Source organism: Scyliorhinus torazame, chromosome 13, assembly GCF_047496885.1.
Source record: "Scyliorhinus torazame isolate Kashiwa2021f chromosome 13, sScyTor2.1, whole genome shotgun sequence".
In the NCBI taxonomy this organism is placed as follows: domain Eukaryota; kingdom Metazoa; phylum Chordata; class Chondrichthyes; order Carcharhiniformes; family Scyliorhinidae; genus Scyliorhinus; species Scyliorhinus torazame.
The window spans coordinates 60,148,527-60,173,945 of NC_092719.1; the positions used below are offsets into that span (position 1 = coordinate 60,148,527).

A 25,419-nucleotide genomic window follows, 5' to 3' on the forward strand; every position below is an offset into this window, starting at 1 on the left:
CCTTGCTATCCTGAGACTGTGCTCCCAGTGTTCTAAATTCCCCAGCTAGGGAGCAAAAATACATTCAATAAGGTGCCTCCTAAAAGAAGACCTCATGATGTTGTGGATAATATGTTAGTATGGATAGAGGATTGGGTGACACATCCCTGCTTTACATCAGTTGTTACATCAAAGGGATCGGTGTATTCACAATAATCACTAACTGGTCATCATTGCATCGTGAAACTTCTGTATTCAATTTGCAGCTTTTTCAGGGCATCAATGTTTGGCGAAGACATTCCACAAGTCCTCCCCATTCACTGTCAAAAGCCTTTGTCAGGTTAGCAAAGGCACAGTAGAATCCCATCTGTTGTTTATGGCATTTCTCTTGTATTACTGAAGGGTGAAGATCATGTCACAAGTGCCTCTGCCTTTCCTGAATCTATTTTAATCTTCTAGCAGATGTAGTGCTTACTTAGTCTGTTGAGTAGAACCTTTAGACAGCTATAAAGTTCATCGGCATGGGCGCAGAAGGCACAGGCATCCCATTTTATCTTAAAATACACTCCTTTGGGGCAGCACATTGGCACAGTGGTTAGCACGGCTGCCTACAGCGCTGAGGACCCAAGTTCGAATCCCGGCCCTGGATCACTGTCTATATGCAGTTTGCACATTCTCCCCATGTCTGCGTGGGTTTCACCCCCACAATTCCAAGATGTGCAGAGTAGGTGGATTGGCCATGCTAAATTGCCCCTTAATTGGAAAAAAAGTAATTGGGTACTCTAAATTTATTTTTTAAAAATACACTGCTTTAATATTCACCCATACAGTACTTATAATCTTAGCAAATTGCAGTTAAATGTTCAGTTTGACTCCTATTTCTGGTGGTTAGTGTAAGCAGTTACTTTAGTTTGTTTTTAATGACTAGATTTTGTTTGTATTCAATAAACGGTTAAATAGTTTGAAGGTAAAAATAGTCTACAACTGTTTATCTTAAAGTAAATATTGACCTGATATGATAGAGCACATTGTGTTTGGACTGCGGTATGTGGATGTTTATGGATAGCGAAACTGACTTGCGTGAACATGATTGCAGTAGATATCTTGGCCTCAAATATCATCAGCTGAGTTATTGAGCTGGAGTGAGAGTTAGAGACACGCTGACACAAAAGGGAGGGGGAGGAATATCTCGATGGTTTGCTCCAGATCTTCATCAGGCATTGCGTGACCAATAGTTTATTGAGTAAGGAGAAAGTCAGGTAAGGGAGAGAGAATGAGAATCCACAGAAACTAATCCAGTCCAAGTGCTGACCTTTGGAAGTACTGCCAGAGTGTTAATTATGGCATCTTGTAACAGAAGGCGGGGATGGGGTGGTGAGGAAACGTAATGTGGTATTTGCAGGGATAAAAGATTCTGAGGATGGTTAGCATTCATTGTAACTGGGATCAAAAGTTCCACATCGTATGGTTCCGCCTTGGTGTCCAGATTTACAACATCTTAAACCGACTGGAAGAAATATTCGGAACATATGAACAACAGTAGGCCATTCAGTCCTTAGAGCCTGCTGTGCCATTCAATTAGATCATGGCTGATCTGTGGCGTAACTCCATATACTTGCCTTTGGCCCATATCTCTTAATAACTTTTGCTTGCCAAAAATTTATCTATCTCAAATTTACAATTAACAACTGATCTAGCAATAATTTGTGGAAGTGAATTCCTAACCTCTACCACCCTTTGGGTGTAGAAGCGCTTTCTAACATCTCTCCTGAATGCACTAGTTTTTAGACTATGTCTTCTAGTATAGAATCGTCAATGAGTAGAAACAGTTTATCTTTATCTACCCCGTCTTTTCCTGTTAATATCTTGAAGACTTTGACCAGATCACCCCATAACCTTCTAAATTCTGGCAAAAACAGGCCTTATTTGTATGACGTATCTCCTCATAACTTAACACCCCCTAAAGTCCAGGTTTCATGCTTGTAAACCTACATTGCAGTCCCTCCAAAGCCAAAATATCCTTCCTAAGGTATGAAGAGAGAGGGGGAGAATCCAGTCCAAAACCATATTTTTTATTGAGGCATTTATATATGTATACATCAAACACAACCATACAAAGAAAAAGCAAGCAAACAGGAATATAAATAACCAAAGAAAAGAAATATCTAACACCCCACTGTCCTGCCTCCCACTCTCCACCTTACCTACCTCCTTTTTAACCTCCAACAACCCCCACCCGCCCCTCCAAACTGCTGACATCTTAACTATTTTCGAAGTAGTCGATGAACGGCTGTCATCTCCGGGCAAACCCCTCCACAGACCCCCTCAAGGCGAACCTAACCTTTTCCAGCCTGAGGAACTCTGCTAGGTCGCTCATCCAAGCCTCGAGTCCCATCATTCCAATAAAATCTGTCTCTGGGTACCAGGGAGGCAAAGGCCAAGACATTGGCCTCTCGCGCCCCCTGGACTCCTGGGTCTTCTGACACTCCACAAATTGCCACTTTTAGATTCGGGACCACCTTCACCCTCAAGACCTCTGACATAATGTCACCAACCCCCCTGCCAGAATCCATCCAGCTTCGAACAGGCCCAAAACATGTGGACATGATTTGTGGGCACACCCTACTCTACGCCCACACTTATTCTCCACCCCTTCAAAAAACCTGCTCATCCTGCCCACATTCATATGTGCCCTGTGGACCACCTTGAACTGAATAAGGCTAAGCCTTGAACATGAAGCGGAAGCGTTGAGCCTTCTCAGAGCCTCCTCCCACAACCCAGCTTCCAACTCCCAGGGAGCATCCAATCTTTGCAGTCCATGTTGAGACCAACTAAGGGAAAAGTTGATAGGGGGCTCTGTTCAGAATTCCGGGTGCTGAATTTCCAAAAAACAAGACCGCAAAGATAATAATCTTATGATAGTTATCTAAACCATGTGCAAATTGGCGTAGTGCTAATCAGAATTCCCGGGTTAACACCATGGCTGAAGAAGTGGGGCACTGACTTATTGTAGTACCCTCAATAACGACCCTAGAGAGTAGAACGGTAAAGAAGGCTTTAATAAGCTGAGAACTAGCCTCATGCCGAGACGGGTGCTTGCTGGGTGCCGCCTACAGAGCGGCCCCTTATATACGACTCCCTGGTGGGCGGAGCCGAAGGCGGAGTCCCCCAGGGTTCCAAGCTCGGTCTTAAAGGGGACATCACCGTACATGATGATAAGGGTACAGTAACACAGTAACCATTCATCACATTCACCCCCTGTTTATAAAAAAAAAGGCAAAGTCTGGCGGGGGTGAAGTGGAATCACAAGTCTATTCGTTTCGGCGGCCTGATCGTCCTCGTCGACCTCCTCAGCTCGGGCGGTGGTGCGGCGATCACGGACGTCTTAGGTGAGGGTACATCTGGGAGCATGGTGGTCGGGGTAGGAGGTCGGGGCGCATTGGGGATAGCTGGGGCTGGGGGTAGCGGTGCCGGCGGTGGGGAGTGTGGAGGGGGGGGCGCGTGCGGTCGGTCTCCACCGACGGAGAGGGGAACCGGGGGGTGGGGGGGGCATCACTGGGTGCCAGGTCCCGCAGTGAAACCATGAGAGGGGGGAGTGTCTGTAATGGGGGAACCAGCGGGTGCCAGATCCCGGAGGGAAAACCATGTCTTGCCTGCCGTCTGGGTGCTCGGCGTAGACGTATCGGGGGTTCGCATGTAGTAGTCGGACCCTCTCAACCAGGGGGGTCCGTTTTATGGCTCCTCGTGTGCCTCCGGCGAAGAACAGGTCCTGGAGTCGTCAGCCAAGGTGGAAGCGAGACCCCGGAGGTGGACTTCCTGGGGAAGGCAATCAAGCGGTTGTGAGGGGTCTCATTCGTGGCCGTGCAGAGAAGCGGCCTAATGGAGTGTAGGACATCGGGTAGGACCTCCTGCCAGCGGGTGGTTGGGAGACGTCTCTACCGTTGGGCCAGGAGGACAGCCTTCCAAACTGTCGCGTTCTCCCTCTCCACCTGCCCGTTTCCCCGCGGGTTATAACTCGTCGTTCTGCTCGAGGCGATGCCCTTGCTGAGCAGCTATTGACGCAGCTCATCGCTCATGAACGATGTATCCCGGTCGCTGTGGATATAAGCGAGGAAACCAAACAGGGTGAAGATGCTGTGCAGTGCCTTAATCATGGTGGCCGAGATCATGTCGGGACAGGGGACAGCGAATGGGAAGCGGGAGAACTCGTCGATGACTGTTCGGAAGTAGGTATTGCGGTTGGTGGACGGGAGGGGACCTTTGAAGTCCACGCTTCGTCGCTCAAAGGGCCCCGAGGCCTTTACGAGGTGAGCTTTGTCTGGCACCCGGTCGAAGTGCGGTTTGCACTCCGCGCAGATCTGGCAAGCCCTGGCCATGGCCTTGACCACCTTGGTGGAGTAAGGTAGGTTGCGGGACTTGACAAAGTGGGTGAGCCGGGTAACCCCCAGGTGACAGGTCATTGTGGATGGCCTGCAGGCGAGCCTCCTGCGCATTGGCGCATGCGCCACGGGACAGGGCATCTGGGGGCTCGTTGAACTCCCCTGGACGATACTTGATATTGTACGTGTAGGTGGAGAGTTTGATCCTCCACCTCAAGATTTTATCATTTTTAATTTTGCCCCGTTGTGCGTTATCAAATATGAAGGCTACCGACTGTTGGTCGGTAACGAGGGTGAACCTCCTACCGGCTAAGTAGTGCCTCCAGTGCCGCACGGCCTCCACAATGGCTTGTGCCTCCTTTTCGACTGCCGAGTGCCGAATCTCGGAGGCGGTGAGGGTCCGGGAAAAGAAAGCTACTGGCCTGTCTGCCTGGTTGAGGGTAGCAGCCAGGGCGATGTCTGACGCATCGCTCTCTACCTGGAAAGGGATGGTTTTGTCCACCGCGTGCATAGCGGCCTTGATGATGTCGGCCTTGATACAGCTGAAGGCCGACCGGGCCTCAGCCGTCAGGGGAATTGCCGTGTCTTTCTGAGTGGGCGGGCTTTGTCCGCATATTTGGGGACCCACTCGGCGTAATAGGAGAAAAGCCCCAAGCACCGTTTGAGGGCCTTGAGGCTACGGGGGAGGGGAAGTTCCTTAAGGGGGTGCATGCGGTCGGGGTCGGGACCTAGGACCCCGTTTTCCACGACATAGCTGAGGATAGCTAGTCGGGTTGTGTGGAAAACGCATTTTTCCTTGTTATAGGTCGGGTTGAGGGATCGGGTGGTCTGGAGGAACTTTTCAAGGTTCGCGTCATGGTCCTGCTGATCATGGCCGCAGATGGTGACGTTGTCCAAGTACGGGTATGTAGCCCGCAAGCCGTACTGGTCCACCATTTGGTCCATCGCCCTCTGGAAGACGGAGACCCCATTTGTGATGCCGAAGGGCACCTCGAGGAAGTGGTAGAGCCGGCCGGCTGCTTCGAAAGCAGTATTGGGGCGGTCTTTCAGTCGAATAGGGAGCTGGTGGTAGGCAGATTTGAGATCGACAGTGGAAAATACCTGGTATTGAGCGATCCGATTGACCATTTCTGCTATGCGAGGAAGTGGGTACGCATCGAGCTGCGTTCAGCGGTTTATGGTCTGGCTATAGTCCACGACCATCCGTTTCTTTTCCCCGGACCGTACTACCACCACTTGTGCTCTCCAGGGGCTGTTGCTAGCCTCGATGATCCCCTCTCCCAGTAAACGCTGGACCTCTGACTTGATAAAAGCTATGTGTGGTGATTCACTTTGGAAGGAATAACAGGAATGCGGAATATTTGGCTAATGGTAAAGTTCTTGAAAGTGTGGATGAGCAGAGGGATCTAGGTGTCCATGTACATAGATCCCTGAAAGTTGCCACCCAGGTTGATAGGGTTGTGAAGAAGGCCTATGGAGTGTTGGCCTTTATTGGTAGAGGGATTGAGTTCCGGAGTCGGGAGGTCATGTTGCAGCTGTACAGAACTCTGGTACGGCCGCATTTGGAGTATTGCGTACAGTTCTGGTCACCGCATTATAGGAAGGACGTGGAGGCTTTGGAGCGGGTGCAGAGGAGATTTACCAGGATGTTGCCTGGTATGGAGGGAAAATCTTATGAGGAAAGGCTGATGGACTTGAGGTTGTTTTCGTTGGAGAGAAGAAGGTTAAGAGGAGACTTAATGGAGGCATACAAAATGATCAGGGGGTTGGATAGGGTGGACAGTGAGAGCCTTCTCCCGCGGATGGATATGGCTGGCACGAGGGGACATAACTTTAAACTGAGGGGTAATAGATATAGGACAGAGGTCAGAGGTAGGTTCTTTACGCAAAGAGTAGTGAGGCCGTGGAATGCCCTACCTGCTACAGTAGTGAACTCGCCAACATTGAGGGCATTTAAAAGTTTATTGGATAAACATATGGATGATAATGGCATAGTGTAGGTTAGATGGCTTTTGTTTTGGTGCAACATCGTGGGCCGAAGGGCCTGTACTGCGCTGTATTGTTCTATGTTCTATGTCTTGGGCACTGTACTGCTGGCTCTTGGTGGCGAACGGCTTACAGTCGGGAGTGAGGTTCGCGAATAGAGAGGGGGGTGCGACTTTCAGTGTCGCAAGGCTGCATACCGTGAGAGGGGGCAAGGATCCGCCGAACTTCAGTGTCAGGCTTCGGTGGCTGCATTGGCAATCCAGCCCGAGCAGCAGGGGGGCACAGAGGTGAGGGATGATATAAAGTTTGAAACGAGCGTATTCGGCGCCCTGGATCGAGAGGTCCGCAATACAATACCCCTTGATTTGGACCGAGTGGGACCCGGAGGCGAGGGCTATAGTTTGGGACGCGGGATGGGTGCGCAAGGAGCAGCGCCTTACTGTTTCTGGGTGGATAAAGCACTCCGTGCTCCTGGAGTCGGAAGAGGCAGGGAGTGTCGCGCCCGTTGACCTTTCCCACAGAAATAGCACGGTGTCCCCCCCGGTCTGGGCGGATCGCCGCGCGGCGCAGGCCCGTAGCGTGCCCGAGTCTGGGGAAGTCTGAGGGGGGCTCGCGGGGTATGTGCCTAGATTGTAGCGGGCCACTTCCAGCGAGGTGGCGAGCGTTAACGTGTCCTGGAGGTCTTTTGCTCCATTTCCGAGGAGTCGCTGCCGGATATAGGTCGAACGGATGCCGGACACGAAAGCGTCTTGGATGTGCAGGTTCATATGGACTTCCCCCGTCACATCCTGATGATTGCAGTTCCTGGTGAGCGCGGCAAGCTTTTCCACAAATTCGTCTAGCGTTTCCCCTGAGCGCTGCCGGCAGGTAGAGAGCAGATGCCGGGCATGTACCTCGTTTATGGGTTTGACGAACCGCTTGCCTAGGATCTCGACCGCCTCATCCTAAGGAGTCGCCTTCTCGATCGTGGCGGCGATTCTGTGACTCACCTGGGCGTGGAGTAGGTGCAGCTTGCGTGGCCCTAGGACGGGAGTCTCCGAGGAGTCCAGGTAGGCCTCGAAGCAGCGGAGCCAGTACTTAAAAATTACTTTTGCCTCCGGTGTCCGTGCTTCCAGGTTGACAGGTTGAGCTTCTCCGCTTGAGACCTGCGTCCATCCTAACGTAGTTCAGCTTATTAAATTGTAGTACCCTCAATAACGACACGCGAGAGTAGAACGGTAAAGAAGGCTTTAATAAGCTGAGAACTAGCCTGATGCCGAGACGGGTGCTTACTGGGTGCTGTCTACAGAGCAGCCCCTTATATATGACACCCTGTTGGGTGGAGCCGGAGGCGGAGTCCCCCAGGGTTCCAAGCCCGGTCTTAAAGGGGACATCACCTTACATGATGATAAGGGTACAGTAACACAGTAACCATTTATCTCACTTATGGGGCAGCATGGTAGCATTGTGGATAGCACAATTGCTTCACAGCTCCAGGGTCCCAGGTTCAATTCCCAGCTTGGGTCACTGTCTGTGCGGAGTCTGCACATTCCCCCCCGTGTGTGCGTGGGTTTCCTCTGGGTACTCCGGGTTTCCTCCCACAGTCCAAAGATGTGTGGGTTAGGTGGATTGGCCATGCTAAATTGCCCATAGTGACCAAAATTGCCCTTAGTGTTGGGTGGGGTTATGGGGATAGGGTGGAGGTGTGGACCTTGGGTAGGGTGCTCTTTCCAAGAGCCGGTGCAGACTTGATGGGCCGAATGGCCGCCTTCTGCACTCCAAATTCTTTGTATACTGGAAGAAACTCGGCTGGGGCCAGCTTCGTCCTGGAAAGTATAAGTTGGCTAGATACAAGGAGTTTAAACGAGTAAACGGAGGGAGGGCTGAGATGGACAAGGTAGTGTGAATAAAAATGAAGATAGCATAGTATCTGGAACAGAGGAAAGGTGTGCCAGACACCTCAATAAATAGTAATTTGCTAAAGCACAATAAGAGTAATAAAGAAAATTGTGGTATTGAAGAGTGAAGGAACTCCAAGACCAGATGGCTTCCATCTGAAGTTTTAAAGAAGTAGATGAGTAAATTGTAGATGCCCTATGATCTTCCAAGCTATCATCTCTCCATTCAGAAAACTTTGCTTTAGATTAGAAAATTATACGTCAATCTGCTATTTATGCAAGGTGACGTAGGGAAATCAGGAGATTGTAAACCAATTATAGAACATAGAACAATACAGCGCAGTACAGGCCCTTCGGCCCACGATGTTGCACCGAAACAAAAGCCATCTAACCTACACTATGCCATTATCATCCATATGTTTATCCAATAAACTTTTAAATGCCCTCAATGTTGGCGAGTTCACTACTGAAGCAGGTAGGGCATTCCACGGCCTCACTACTCTTTGCGTAAAGAACCTACCTCTGACCTCTGTCCTATATCTATTACCCCTCAGTTTAAAGTTATGTCCCCTCGTGCCAGCCTAACAAATAATGCCTGAAAATTACTGTTAAGGTAGTGTGATTAAACACCTTGAAATCGTTCAGCTGTTCAGAAAGAGCCAGCAAGGTTTTCTAAATGGTAGGTCATGCATGACCAACCTTATTCAACTTCTTGTGGTAGTGACATGAACAGCGTACACAGAAATATCTATGGACATAATTTATTTGGACTTCTAGAAGGCATTTAATGAGAGACATTTGTTCAAGTTGAAGTGTATGGAATTAAGAACAAATTATTTGCCTTGGTAGGAGGTTAACTGAGCAGGTCATGGAGCAAGAATAGTGGACAGCTACTTGACTGGCAGGATTTGACTAGTGGTGTCCTACCAGGGACCCTTGTTGGGGCCTCAACCTTTCACGGTATTTATTAATGACTTAGATCTGTGGCTTTCCATTCTTTCATCTAGGTTTTTTGATGTCACAGAGATAACAATCTAAGCTATAAAGATGGAAACATAAAAATGCAAAGAGATAGTAATAGGTTAAGTGAAATATAAAAACTGGTTAATGGGTTTCAATATAAACAAGTGTGAGATCAACTATTTAAAAATAACAGTTCAAGGTATTTTCTAAATGGTGAAGAGCTAGAAATAGTGAAGTTCCAAAGAGATTTAGGAATCCATCTACATAAAATTAAAATATCAGGACATGCATAAGAAATAATCAAAAAGATTGTTGATATGCTGTATCTAGAAGACTAGAATTCAAATGGTTAGAAATCATGCTACAGCTATACAAAGCCCTGGTCAACCCATACCTGTGGATCTTGTTTAGCTGTGAAGAATGTTGGCCCTGAAGGGAGTGCAGCGAAGATTTACTAAATCATAACTGGGCTGCAAGGGTTAAATTATGAGGTGTGATCATACAAATGTGAGTTATTTTGTGGAATTAAAATTGAGAAATGATTTGATGAAAGGTTTCAAGATAGGGTGGTTTGAACAATTTCAGCTGTTTGGAGATCTACAACTTAGTGACCAAGCCTGAAAATGAGAGCTAAGTCAGGAATGAAGTTGGGAAACATTCCCATAAGCAGAAGTTTCAAAATACCTTGAACAAACTAGAATTGATAATGAAAGGCATAAAGGGATACAGGACAAAAATAGGTTTATTGTGTTAGATCACATGATCTCACTAAATGGTTGAACAGGCTTGTGGGGCTAAATGGACTTTCCCTGTTCCTATTGTATGATGAATATAGGGAGCTATTTGTGTTTTTCACATGGCATCTAGCTATTCAGATTTTTAAGAAGCCTTTTTGATTCAAAACGCTTATTGTAATTAAATCAAAAGGTATCGGCAAACTGGTTGGTGATTTGTCTGACCATGAAAGATGAAAAGTGCAGTTACAGTATAAACAATTTTAACATTCCAGTTGTGGGAGACTGATTTTCCCCCATAGTTTTGCTTCAATTTTTGGAGGGTAAAATAAGAGTAGAGGAAATGTGCTGCCAACTACAGCAATTACATTCACTAGAAGATCACAGATTTGATACTTGAAGGCTAGAAAGATCGATCCTTGCTTTGCAATTCTTTGAGGATATCCCTCCATATGCAATGCTTTTGCACCTACTGTTATTACATAAAATAAACCTTTTTGAAGCAAAACTGTTCTGCTTGAGTCTTGATTTTCATTTCGGAGTAGGAAGCTTACATATTTTCTCATTTTTGTCCTTCTTTTCTGCCAAAGAGAATGACCACTTTATTTGGGTTCTTTGTTTTTCTTTCACTGATCCCGACAATAGCATGAATGTTTTGAAGGCATTTGATACAGTTTCTTGAGAGATTGTTACATTTTTAAAAAGTCATATGGAAGAAGAAATGTAGGTTAGATTAAGTGGATGCTGTGGCGATTGGAGAAGAGTTTGGAAGTGGTGTATTTCCAAAACCTGTGTTTGGGGTTATGGGGAGGTTATTGTTGGTGTAGACATGTGTGAATTCCCTGTGCCATGCTGATATTCAAACTTGTTGATGGTTCAAATTGCTTCTTAGGGAGGGGTTGATAAATAGAATTCTGCTGTGAAAAATGGGTGAGCATAAAATGTTACTGGAAACATTATTGGGTTCTGCTGACAGGAAACAGAAACCTAGCATTGTATAAATTTAAAACCGTTATCCTTGTTGCTATTTCTTATTATTAAACTGGACATTTCTGCTCTTTCTGGGAGTTTTCCCAGCAGTCTTCAAAACAAGACAATTCTTGATTTTGGGAATGTCACACCTAAGGAACTACTAACAGACAACCTGGGACTATTCAGACCAATTTCAAAGGCCACTACAGGAAAGTTTTTCTGATGAGCCAATCTTGTTCATTGAGTCAGTTGGTCTACTGACATAATTATAAGAACACAGAGTGGCAGTTCTGACATTTGTGCCCTTTTCTTCTGGGAGTAATTGGGCTGGATTTTACAGGCACCGTTAGATACACTTGCAGTTGCCCATCAACTATCTATGGGGTTTTGTACTGAAGTTCCTTGTGGCCAACTATCTAAAGTGCCGCATCCTCGACAAGGCTCTTGGGCCCAGTGCGAATAGGGCAAGGAACTATCTATCTCCTCAATCAATTAAGTTAAAGAATTGTTAATTAGCAGTGCAGATTTTTAAGCGGCAAGTGTCAGTTATTTGGCAGTAATTAAGACCATTACAAGCATACTGAAACCGAAATGGAAAATCTCTAACTTTTACTGGCAAGTGTAGTTCAAAGTTCAGCAACTTCACATTGTTTAATGTATTTGAATGGTGAGTCAGATGATGCAATACTGTTATCGCACAGTTTTTGGTGGAGAAGGACATCTCTGATAGCAGCAATTTCCTGACTTCCACTCTAACTGAGCAAGTACAACTGCTGTTGGATTACATGTTAAGAAAATGCCCTTTAACCTCACTGGACCATAACCTCCAAGCTCTAGGGCAGTGTATCTGAGAGGGGCACCCCAAAGATGTGCTGGGGAAGGTCCTCGTCACCCCAGAGGACGTTCCCAGGTAAGGATTGCATGGCAATTCCTGGAAGTTCAAACTTCATTTTGAACAATTGCACTGCACTGCGAACCATTCGAAAATGCGATTTCAAATCTCAAACTTCGGGTGGTTTTGACTGTGTTACATCGATGATTACCCAGGAAACGTTGGAATTAAAACCACCTCTAACTTATGGGTAATATGTACTCAACCACTCCCAACTATTCCTTAATGGTAGGCCCCAGGAGCGAGTTGTACTATACAGATCTGGCCTGGCCTGAGTTGGAAGGTCGGGCAAGATGGGATCACGTGGATTTCCAGATATGTCATTTCAAACAGAGTGGCAATCTGATTCAATTTCCACTTGAATTGACTGTGGTTTAACGCTTTGATTTTTAAAAAAATGTGCTCATTGCATGTGATGTCTTCAATTCTGCATGTTCATTTTTTCCCTAGGACTGGCTTCCATGACAGTGACAGTATACATTGCAGAGGCTGCACCTTCCCATCTCCGAGGACGATTAGTTACCATTAACACCCTTTTCATTACTGGAGGACAATTTTTTGCAAGTGTTATTGATGGAGCATTTAGCTATCTTGAAAGAAATGGCTGGAGGTACGTGGTTTCAAATCAATTAGTGTTATTTATTCTAGGAAGTATTTAAAGGCTTATATTTGAGTGATATACATACCAGAAAAAATCCCATCTGTTTTGATAGTTGCACGTTTCAGAAAATAGTTTTTTTCCCCCTGAGAGTAAATAAATGTGAATTGATGTCCTGGAATTCAAAATAAAATGAAAGCCATTTAAAATCCATCTTAATAGGGCAAATAACCTGCCTTATTAGATCGCACTTAAGTTAAGTCCTGGGGGCAAGAGGGTTGGGGAAGGGGGGGTCGGGTACAGGTGGTGTTCCAAGCGCCGGGGGAGGACGGAGAGTAGGAGCTCGCAGGTCCCGGAGGGAAGGGAGCCCTGACTCTGAAAGGGCCTTCAAATTGAGGCCCTTCTTTCTTGCCAAGATGGAGATTCATTCATTTTTCAGTTCCCCATCTTGCTCTGACCCATGTCTGCCAGCCTAAAAATTGAGGCTGATGGGAAAGGACCCTTATGTGGTCATAAACTGGCTATGCAAGGGCCTCAATCAGAGAAAGGGCAGGTTTCCACCCAGGGCCCTGCCTGCCCCACCTTGAAATTGCATCTGGGTCAGGGTGGACAGGATCCCGGAGGGTATCTCATCCATGCAATTGTACTCTTCCCCCTCCATCTCAGAACCCATCTGGGGAAACGTAAACTTATGACCATTGTTATGTTTTGAGCTGACTATGCTGAGGATGTTATCCACAGCTGTTTAGTGCAGAATGCACTTTTTGAACAAACTATTTCTTAGTAAATAACATTAATTAAATTCTACCAACCTGATGGAGCCAGCACCAACAGACCAGTTTAACCCAAACAAATGATAATCTGCAACAAGATTAGCAGTCTGTTGGACAAATGTGGATTCATTAAAGAAAGGCATTTGTGTTTTGACCAATTTGCTTGAGTTTTTTAATGAGGTAATGGAAGACAGTTGGTGAAGGTAAGTAATATAGTTGATGGGGTGTACGCGAACTTCTAAAATGTCACATGACAGGCTGACCGCACAATCAAAGCCTGCGGAATAGAAGTGACAGTGGCAACATGGATACGAAGTTGACTGAGTGACAGGAAATATGGTGAAAGGTTTTGCGAACAAATAATCCAGAGTGCAGGCTAATGCTCTAGATCAGCCTAGTGACTGACCCTCTGCTGCACTCCCTCTATGGCAATTATGTCCTTTCTTAAGTCGGGAGACCAAAACTGCATGCAATACTCCAGTTGTGGTCTCACTAAGGCTCTGCATAACTGCAGACCTGCTAATCAGGTCTGGCGCGACGAGGCAGGTAGATCGGCCATAGTTAAAGTTTCAGGTCAATCATCTTTTGTTAGATGGGTCACTAATTGATGAGTGTCAAACTGGAGCAATGATAGATTTGCATTTTTATATAGCTATTGTAGACACCTTGCAAGCATAGGATTTTGTGGGAGATCAGGTGCAATGCTTGTTCTTATTAGCTAGGATCTAGTATGTCTCTTGTCGGGACCATGAAGTGAATGCAATTTGATTTGTTTTTTGGAGCAAACGAGGAGATGGATTTAGGGGCTTGCCCCATCCACTCTGCATTGGCCTTGTAACTCTGAAAAAGATATAGAAAAAATGTAAAACCGTGAGGAAAGAAATATAAGAAAAGGGAAATAATCTTAATTGGTGGCCATCTTGCTTAATCATTTGTAACAGGGGTAGAGTGTGAGGACATCCTTTTATAAAAAATTTAATTTTCAGAATCCCTAAATGAGGATTGGATTTGTTGTAAAGGCATATGACTTGTTCCTAGTTGTGGTTTAGAGAAAGTGGTAGAGTGCTAAATATTTAAGTTGCTTTATAAACTTCACTTCCTTATTCTTTAGCATGTGACTGAATATTTTAATACTTGGTTTTCTTAGCACATTAGATTTTGAATTTAGAGACCAGAACTGATCATTTTAATTGCGAGGTATGTAGTTTGTACCAGTAATTGTTTGTTTCTCCATGTCAATTTCTATGTTTGAGCTTGTGTCCCAGAATCCAGAGTTAAATAAATTTTTACCATTTGCTAGGTTACTTAATCCACATGGGAAATTAATGCCATTTCAACTTGTGAGTCATGTATAGTAAAAGTTCCAGGTTATCACAGAGTGGGATCTTACTCATTCACCCTTTGTCTCATTATTATTCTTGATCACTTTCTTTTTTCTTTATTTCTCTAGCCCTTGAATGGGATGATCTATACAAGAAAATCCACTTTTTTGTTTCCTCTTCACATAATGTTTATTACATTCCATTATAATGTGATCTCTGATTAGAATGATGCTCCTTTCTCTCTGACACTCCTCACCTGCTGATCACCTCACTCAATATCATTCAAAATAACATCATGCATGGACTTAAAATATTCTTCAGATCCCCATTCATCTGTATCCACCATGTGGATACTCTTCACCAGGTTTACTTGCTACCTCAATGCCCTTCATTGTTCCAATCCAAATTATTTAGCCTTTCCGTTTAATTTTGCTCATTTTGACAGGTATAGGTGTGATGATTCTATCCCAATTGTTTAAAATCTGTTTCCCAATGGAGAATGTGTCAGTGCCTTGGTCCTTTAATAGTGTTGTTTCACTCTATTGGCATTATTAATCATTTCATGCCATGTTGTTTGTCAAGTAGTCTGCATGCCTGAGACCTGCTCTCCATTGCATAATTGCAAATACTTCCAAATCTTTGGGTCTATTTTTCCTGCATTTAATTATTCACACGTAACTAATCTGCACTCTTATGTAGTGACCCAAATGTCATGCCACACTTTATTGAAACCTTTGTGATCTTATCAAAAGCTCTCAAAGTTATTGCTTATCTCTCCACGAATTGTCCAGATACCTTGGATGGTGGCCAAAATCAAATTTTGTTCTCTTAAAAAAAAAATAGAGAGGACACAAGAGAAAGTTTATCAATTTACTCGCCTCCTCTCGACTTTCCTTTGCTGGAATATATATATAATTGCCATATTGAAACATCCCATTGAATTTTACCCAATTCCCATTTGCTGTTTTGATTCCCTGTCTCTATCTTCTACCCTCAATTAATCATCTCCAGTTTGATGCATCATACTAGTTATTATTTTATCCCACTCTCAAGCCCTGGAGAAATTTTGCAGTCCAATAAAATATCTTCATAGCATCATTGAACCCGAAATATTTGGTTCCAGGCAGTAACATATTTTGATTGCTTTTTCTTTGTCTTAAATGACATCACATCTTGCCAAATCACATTTTTCACATCTTCGATTTGTCCCAAATTCAAACAACAGTGTTGTTGGCTTTCAGATTTCCATTAATGTTTAGTTAATCTTTTCTTCAAAATAAACTTAGGGTGTGATTTAATGGAAACATTTCTAAGTGTGATGTTGGGACCGTTCGGCAGGGTGTTTTTCAATGGCCGAGTTAGAGAGCTTGTGGCCTGTATTTAACGGCACTTAATGCTGGAAATGAGCCCCCCACAAGCTTCTTGCCATTACAGGGTTCTCGCCGTCTGATTCGTCTGACTTGTGCTTCAGTTTTTCGCTGCTAACAAGGGAGCTTCTTTTAAACGTTCCCTCACAACTCACTCTCAGTCAACACACAAGCATGACAGTGCGCAGACCTGCTCCTTGTTTGGGAATGACCAGGCTTCTCAATGCTGTCAACGCGAGACGGGCATCCTGTTCCCCCGAGGGGATCAGAGGACCAGCAGCAGGGTCACCAATAGTGCCTGGGAGGCAGTGGCTGTCAGTATGGGCAGCATGGTGAGGAGGACCTCCATACAATGTTGGAAGCAGACCAATGATCTCCACCGAGCTGAAAGGGTAAATTACCACCTCTCTCCTGGCATCAGTTCCACCTGCCACCTGTCAAATTCCCACGACCCCCACCCCCACAATTCACTGGCTGACACCTCGCACCCTCCCCACATTCGATCTTCGTGCTTGCTCCTCAGAACCCACTGCCATAGATCCCCTCCCCCAACCCACCAGTGGTTCAAGATCAAACACCCCCGATGCAGATTCTTTTTGGAGGATATGTATGAGTACGGTGTCAGCATAAAGACAGGAGTCAGACTTTGCCATAAACTGAGGAGCACCAGAGCTAACCTCACAGCTAGCGATCATCACTGCCTTGTAGATTGACCCACTGATAGTGCCGACACAGGCCCATCACCTTGGGGTGATGCTACACAGAGGCTTGGAAGATGGAACAGGCTAGTGGGTGGCGGGAGATTGGAGCGGTGAATAGGGGGGGGGGGTGAGGGAGGGAAGATTGGGGGAAGGAGACATGGGGCAGTAAAGGGAGTGGGTGGATGGTGGATTGGTGGGATGGAGGGCAATGCGAGGGGGGGGAGAAGGAGGGATCGGGGGAGAGGAGTTGAGCAGACAGATAAAGCCTCATCTTTTGAGAATCGGGTGTGGATGAGGGCCTCCCTGGCCCTCCGGGCATGCCGGACCCTTGCCGCCACTTGTCCTCCATCCTGCGGCTTGTCCTGTGGGTCCTCCCCAGGCTCCTCCTCCATTCCCTCCTGGTCCGCCTCCAGTATGTTGCCCTGCTGCAGTGTCAGGTTGTGGAGGGCACAGCAGACGACCCGCTGGGGGTGTGTCTTGCAATGCTCTACCAGAGTCGTCCAGGCATTGGAACCGCATTTTGAACAGTTCGATGACTTCATGGGTGGCAGCATGGGCCTCTTTATATCGGTTCTCTGCCTCGATCTCCAGCCTCTGCACTGGTGTCATCAGCAGGACATCAGCGGCTACTCCTTATCCCCCGACAGCCAACCCATCATCCTTGGGTGGTCCTCGAAGACACAGGGGTTCTCCAGGTGTCCCAGTCTGGAGCTGTCATGCGTGCTCCCTGGGAAGTGTGGACACACTTGCATGATCTGGAGGTGGTGGTTGCACACGAGTTGAAAATTCAGGGATTGGAATCCTTCCTGTTAATGAAAGGCACTCCCTGATGCCCTAGTGCACGCGAGGCGAGATGCATGCCATCGATTATCCCCTGGATCTGGGGCATCCCGGTGATGGCAGAGAATACTGCAACCCGGACATTTTGGTAGGCCTCGTCCAACTCAAAAGTTGATAAAAGTCTGATACCCGGGCATACAGGGCATCTGTGACCTCACGGATTGTGGGCTGTAGCTTGAAAAGTGCCCACAATCGAGCCCTGGAATGAACCAGTTGCATAGACGTTCAGGGCTATGGTGACCTCCACAGCCACCGGAAGTGGGTGTCCTCTTCTTCTAGTGGGGGGGGGAGCCAAGTCTGCAAGGACATGACACAGGTGCCGCGCTCTCTCTTTGTTGAGACGGAGTGTCCTGCGGCACATGCTGTCCTCCTTCTCCTCGAAACAGTTATCATGCCCAGAACATTGTCGTCAAACAGATCTGTCCATCACTGTATAACTTATTCCATGTATCAGTACCATTCTCTGTCCGGGAGCCGCAGCTATGCAGGCTCTTCCACACGGCCCAAGTTCATCAGATCCTAGCATCCATATATTCCACTGCCTCCCAGCATGTTTAACCCATGGTGACATGCGTGGTACATGCAGCATTCGCCACACCAGCAACAAAAGCATCAGCAATCTGCAAAAACATTTCTGCAAAGGCATTAGCCAGTGGTCCATTTAGAACAATGTCATGCACCAGGTCATGCAGCGTCCTCTTGCTTTAAACCGGATTACTCTCTGGACTCGTACATGGTGTCCCAGGACCCAGGTATCATAGAAAAAATTGTACTTCTTTCTAGCTATAGGAAAGGAAGGAAACCGCAACAGCAGCCCCAGGCATCCGCAGCCACAACAGCAGGAGCAAGCAGGAAATAAAACCTGCAGCTGTGTTGTGCGCTCACAACTAACCAGGTCAATTTCTTATTGGCAATAGCCTTCTGCTGTGAAGCTAGAGGTTGCTCACAGTCAAAGGGAGTTAAAGTGACCTTCAGCATAGAACTAAAGCCAGGGCTTTGTCCTGGAAGTGTTTGGTACGACAGTTGGGCAGCAGCAGTAGTTACCCCTGTTATGGGTCTGCACAATATTTAAAAGATGGCTTGAAGGCCTCACAGACAAAAAAATAGATCCCTTAAGCTGCATCCCGGAAAATGAAAATGGCTACTCACCTCCGTTCCTTTCAGCAGCCGTTGTGCCATCTTCACGTTTTTAAAAAGAGTACTAAATGACACCCGCGTGATTTCTCGCTGGAGAGCGGGTTAATTCTATGGAGGCTGTTGCATTTGACTTCAGTCTCACTAATGAGATGGAAACGAATGCAAATGAGGGTGAATGATATGCTCGCCATACTTGAGCGTGATCCGGAACTCTTCATCGGGAACGGACCGGTTAGATCGCAAACTGATTTGCACCCGGCACAAATCTCTATTTTGGCCTTTCCTGCTATTTAAACCGGTGTGCCCAGATCGACGCCAGACGCAATGCGGTGGTTAAATCGTGCCTTTATATCTGAGTGTATTCTTTTTTTTATGGTATTCTCAAAATCTTTAAATGTCAGTTTTTTTAAAACCATCATGTCGTTCTCATTATCCATGAAGGAGATTCCAATTTTAATTTTGTTCTGCCTTGTTCAACTATTCCCCATCCTGTTTTTGGCTCCCCTTTCACTCCGCTGCAACCCGTCAACAAACAGGGTCACATCGGCCTCCTCCAACGGCTCTTTTCTTACTCTATTCACTTCCTCATCTCCCATCTGCACATCACAAACGTTGGATTTGGATTGGATTGGATTTTGTTTATTGTCACCATGTACCAAGGTACAGTGAAAAGTATTTTTCTACGAGCAGCTCAACAGATCATGAAGTACATGAAAAGAGAAGGAAATAAAGAAAATACATAATAGAGCAACACAAGGTAGTGGTTAGGGTGTGGAATGGACTGCCTGCTGTGATAGTGGAGTCGGACACTTTAGGAACTTTCAAGCGGTTATTGGATAGGCACATGGAGCACACCAGAATGACAGGGTGTGGGATAGCTTGATCTTGGTTTCAGACAAGGCTCGGCAAAACATCCTGGGCCTGTTATGTGCTGTACTGTTCTATGTTCTATAACACTGGCATCGGGTGAAGCATACAGGGGTGTAGTGTTAATGAGATCAGTCCGTAAGAGGGTCATTTAGGAGTCTGGTAGCAGCGGGAAATAAGCTGTTTTTAAGTCTGTTTGTGCGTGTTCTCAGACTTTTGTCCTTTCCCTCGATGTTCACATATCCCACTGGGTTATTTGTCTAACTTTGTGGGAGTAGATAGCTTCCCCCATTGAGCCCTCCTAGCATCTGAAACCATTCTCAATCTTCCTGTGTTCAGAATCTGCACTGAGGTGTGTTCTATATACTGTAGCAACTGCTGATTTCTTGTTCGAATAATAAGCTACAGGTCACTTATAATCTCCATGGTGTTGGGTCTCTACAATAGTGTAGTAATTCCTATTATTCGGACAGTATACATGGAATGGGCAAGGCAGATTTGGCAGCCCTAATGCCTGTGCTATTGCTATGAGTTGCTTAAGATTGGTGAATGCAACCTTGCAGTCCTCTGTCAATTCTGTTATTTATAACTCCTTTCAGATGCCTCCCACCATTAGATTTCGAATTGAGCTGCCTATTGCTGCATAGAAGAGTCCACAAATAAATTTTCAAACTCTTAAAGCTACTGCAAATCTTGTTCTGCTTACAGTTACTTGTAAAACAAAATACAAGACCCATCTAGCTTGAGGCAAAATGGGTTAATTCATCTGAACATTACATCATCATCCTTTTAATCTAACAGGAACATGGTCAGGGACCCATTTTATTTAAAACATCTCTCCTTTATACTTTATTCAATCCAATCTGAAAATTTTCCTTTTTTATCATGCCAATTATGTCAGGAATGCCATTTGATTCTGACAAGAAGTTTGACCCCAATATCAATCCAACACAGAATTAGTAATTTCAAATATCCCAAAGTTTAATTAACCCTATCAAATTAAAACCATCTCGTGTGTGAAACTGCATCCAAATTAAAATTTCCACGTTTATGAAAATACCCTGGAATCATACTTCTGGCCACTAAACATGAATCCAGGTTGATAACTTCAGAACATTTCCCTTTTGTTAGTTTGACTTAAATCACTTAAACTATGATCTTAAAATCACAATATCAAACATAAATCATTAAAGCTTGAATCATACAACACATGAAAATCATCCATACCCAGAGTATCACAGCACGTGCTGTGAAACAACAATAACCGAAATGAATTGCGTAAGCTTTCTTCTGGTTCTGTTTTAAACTCACAAAATGGCAGTATTCAAAAACGCAAGCTAAGATTAACTTCCCAGAAAGATAAACCTTAACGAATGTAGCCCAAAACAACAATAACACAGATCTACGAACATCCACATAAACAAACAAAACTTGAATTCTCTCAGCTCATAATTTTCGAATAATTCTTAGCATTCTCTCGCAGCTCTAGCTTCTTGGAGGCAGAGCTTTGCAAGCTGACAATCCCTTGATTAAAATAAAAAACAAGATTCTCCATTCTCCTTCATTACAATGTTTTTTGTTCCATTTATGCCAATTCGAATGCCTGATTTTAGAGGCATCACCTATTCTTTGTTTCAAAATCTCAAATACATTCTCACCCAAACACATTACCACCTGCAATCATAGCTATCAAAACTTACTGAAACTTAATTTGTATGAATTACATCCAAAAGCTGTGTGGCGATATGGGAACAAATCAATGTTGAAAAGGCTTTTATACAGAACCAAAAGGGGTGGCGAACGGGCAGAGACAGCTTACCATGCAATTGCATCACTTGACATAATTTAAAAACTTATCATTCTATTTTTCTTCAATTCTGCTCCAATTTATTTTCTCTATTTTTGTTTTCTCTTCTTTTAAACTGATTTCATTTCCCAATATTTGTAACTTAACCAGATTTGAAATAAATCTGACAGTTCATTTTATTTAACTCAAATGTTTTGAACATTCAAATTGGATTGCTAGCAAACTGCACATTTTCTCTGCCCTTGACAAGGTACAGCTTGATTCCAACCTCCAACCCAATCTTTTGAATTTTAAAACAGTCTGAATTTCTTATAGGCGGAAACTCATTTGTTGGATTTGAACTTTAACTGGCTCAATAATCACAACCATGTCCTATTTACTTAATAACTTTAATTGTTCTTGGGTCAGCTGCGGTGACCTGCAATGCAGCTACAGGGTGTGGTGGTATGTATTAGGGGTAGCACGGTACCCAGTGATGCCGAGAGGCTATTGGTGGACAGACACTGGGTCCTGATTGGATCTGCCGCCTGCTGGCTCCACCCAGTAAGGCGGAGTATAAGAACCCGGGTTCTCCCAGCAGCCGCATTCTGTAACCGAGCTGCTGGGGAACAAGTCTGCGTAATAAAGCCATCAATTGACTTCATCTATTCTCGCCTCGTGAGTGATTGATTATGCTACATAGGGGTCTACCATCCCAATATACTTCTGAAGGAGCTGTTTGGGCACTTATTACTGCACAGTGGAGTATCTGTTAGAATACACCCCTGATTTTGCATTTTATCAATAAGTTTGCAATATTTCTGGGTAGGGAACAGGGGTATCCTTACTTCCCCTCACAACTTGAGTTCCACCTTTCTGGTTTCCGACGTGTGTTATTTGTTTCACGATTTCTCAACCACCTGTGCAAATCCACGCAATTGGAGAGTTCCCCCTCAAAGGAAACTTCACGATTATGTGTTTCCCTCACACTTGCTCAGGAGGAGTTTCTCAACAATGTACTTCACTCACCTCACTCTCCTTTCGTCTGGTCTACCCGAGTCCGGATCTGCTCATTAACCAGCTACACTATGCACCAGCACGCAATCAGGAGTATAAAGGATACTCATCAATCTGAGGTCCTGTTATTGCATCCAGCCCGAGGGGGAGCCCATCCTGTTGCCATTTATTGTGAGAGAAAATACAGCTATTTGGTTATAGTGTATCTCATTTTCTCACAAGTGACCAGACAGAGATGCTTGGAATTTTAAAATGGTCTTTATTTCAGGCTATAGCTTGGGAGCTGTCATCCTCACAGCTCCCTGAACAGGAGCACTTTTACCTTTCAGTTTTAGTTACAAATAATTCATATTCACCAATTGAAATTGTACACTTATTCAAAGATAATCACAACTAATAGTTTTAATTACTTACTCAGTTTCCCACAGTAGAATCTGACCAATTACAGAAAAATTTACACTTGCCTAATTATAACGTCCAATGGTGAACAAGGCACATACACATAGCTGCACTATTAATAATCACATGTCTACTATCCTTGAGTGTCTGGTCCCCAAGGAGTGAGCTATTGCCCCTAAGCGGACCCATTTACAGTCTTGAGCTGTTATCTGGACCTCCCATGCGTCATCAAAGAGGCTGTTTGTCCAGCGTCATTGCAAGTCCAGTAACCTCACAGGAATATAATTACAGTCAATGTTTTTAATCCCTTCAGGAACTGGTGAAGAAGATCACAACATATGACTCTATTTTTCAAAATGATTCAGATATATTGTCTAAAACTCTTCCACTTTAGTGATAATAAGCTTTTGGGTGTTGTATGAAAAAAACACTTGCAAATGGGAATTCAAAGGAAAAAGAGTGAATATAGAATATAATGGTGTATGTTTTATTTTTAATACAAAAAATATAATTTGCTAGTTGTAAGTATCTCACTCTCACGGGTGACCAGACAGAGATTCTTGGAATAGCTTGATTATTATGATTGATGTGCTTTAAGCAGTGGTGACCTGTTCCCAGGAACTTGATTCCACCTGAAATGTCAGGATTTGTAATTCTTTAGGTGCCAGCTTGGCTCCATGATAATCCCCCTGTCTCTGAGTCATTGTCTCTGAGTCGAAACATTATTGATTTAAACTTCACTCCGGAAGTGAGTGTATAATCCAGGCTGGCACTTCAATATAATGCTCAGAGTGTTAGGAAAGAGTTAATGTCCCCTAGTGCTTAAGTTAGAACTACGGTTTTAATTGTTTAATAGACTGCACCAATGTATAAAGGGGATACAGGTGGAGAAGTGATTACTGAAAACGATAAACTTGAGTCAAAGAAGTCAAGACTTGCTTCCTAGTTTTTATTATATAGTTACTATCCGAGCTTAACCGCGAATATTGAAGGTTTAATCTTTTGGATGGTACATTAAACTGAAGCTCGGTCTGCCCTCGTGGGGGAACATAATATATTCCATGATACTACCCAAAGAAGAGCAGGTGTGTTCTCAAAATATTACAGAATTAGATGGAAGTGACTGGGCTAAATCGCTGGCTTTTGGAGCAGACCGTGGCAGGCCAGCAGCACGGTTCGGTTCCCATGCCAGCCTCCCCGAGCAGGCGCCGGAGTGTGGCGACTAGGGGGTTTTCACAGTAACTTTGTTCGAAGCCTACTTGTGACAATAAGCGATTTTCATAATTTTAATAATTTTAAACAGTCTCTAGAAAGTGATTCAATTTTGTGGGTTAAGATGGGTTGAAATGATTGCCCTTCCAGGATAGAGCTGTGTGTGAATTCGGGAAGGAGGTAGAAGCAGGCTGTGAGGGGCTGAGTTTGGAGGCCATGAAGGGAAGATCCCAGGCGAGATGAAATTAGTGATAGCCTTGGAAGTTGTTTGGTGTTGTGATCATGATTCGGGAACTAGGAGGACATGAAAGAGTTTGTTTTCAGTCTCTGCTAGTTGGACGTTTGCTTGCCAAAGTATAACAGTGCCACATTTGTCAGTAGTTTTGAATATATTAGATTTGGACCAGAGAGAATAAAATAACCACAACAGACAATATGTTAGATTGAAGATGAGAAAAGCGGAGTTCAAAATTCAATGCAGTCAGGCATAAGGGTAAGAAGCTGAAACCTTTGCTGAGAATTGATCCTTTGGAGTCCAGGGGTAGTGAAAACATGACGAGGTGTGAGATTGGAAGGGGAAATCGATCTGAGATTGACTTGTTTTGTTAGAGCACTGGATGACGGGAAAGTTGAAGTGGAACTTCTTACTAGGGCAGCTTTAGGATCAATTGGGTTCATGCTGCTGAATCAAGAGGCCAAGAATACGTATGCAGCAGCATATTATTGGATTGGATTTGTTTATTGTCACAGGTACTGAGGTACAGTGAAGAGTATTTTCTGCGAGCATCTCAAACAGATCATTTACTATATGAAAATAAAATAAAACAATACATAGGGCAACACAAGGTACACAATTTAATATATAGACACAGGCATTGGGTGAAGCATACAGGAGTTAGTGTTAAGTAATGGGTTAAGAGTTAAGTAATGCATTAAGAGACATTGCAATTAGTTGTCTCATTTATGTTAAGTATCCAATGATTGACACTGATATGTAAAGGGGCTTCAGGTGGCCCTTGGGTCAAGTGGTGTGTTGTTGGGGTTTTGAGCAGAGGCTGTGGAAGTGAAATAAATGGTGTTTGGTGAAAAGGAACAGGACTTCTGACTCTTCATACAACGGTAACTAAAACGTATAACAATGGTAGCAGAGAATGGTGACTGCAAATGTGAAGGTTTGAAAGATACAACTTTTCCTGATCAAACCAAGGAGTGAGTGAGAAGGAAAGAAAAAGATACATGGCTGAACCCAGGATAAAGATGGCTGGATATGACTATTCCCCCTTTATTTTCCGAAAGGGAATCGTACGACCAATGGAGAAGTGCAGTAGTTATGTGGACTAAGGTAACTGCCTTGGGAAAGAGAAAACAAGGTATGGCATTGGCTCTTTCTCTACCATATGGCAGTAAAATCCAAAACAAAGTGCATTCTGAGCTGGAAATGGAAGAGTTAGACTCAGAAGAAGGTCTGGGGACTCTATTACATTATATAGATAAGATTTATAAGAAAGATGACTTGTTAAGTGCGTATGAAGCATGGTCGGATTTTGATGAGTTCCGGAAAATGGAGGATATCTCCATGGAAGACTATATAATGGAATGTGGCAGACTATATAAAAGG

General features: G+C 44.6%; 1 protein-coding gene across 4 annotated transcripts in view; it reads left to right on the forward strand.

Annotated features, from left to right (window-relative positions):
* LOC140388056 (proton myo-inositol cotransporter-like) overlaps positions 1-25,419 on the forward strand; it is a 296,561-nt gene that overhangs the window by 35,566 nt on the left and 235,576 nt on the right. For all 4 annotated transcript variants that reach the window (XR_011934072.1, XM_072471652.1, XM_072471651.1 and 1 more), the window contains exon 2: positions 12,233-12,392. Coding sequence is in view for 3 of the 4 variants with exons in the window: in XM_072471652.1 (XP_072327753.1) it covers positions 12,233-12,392 (160 nt within the window). In the remaining variant the exon portion in view is untranslated. The remainder of the gene's footprint in view (positions 1-12,232; positions 12,393-25,419) is intronic.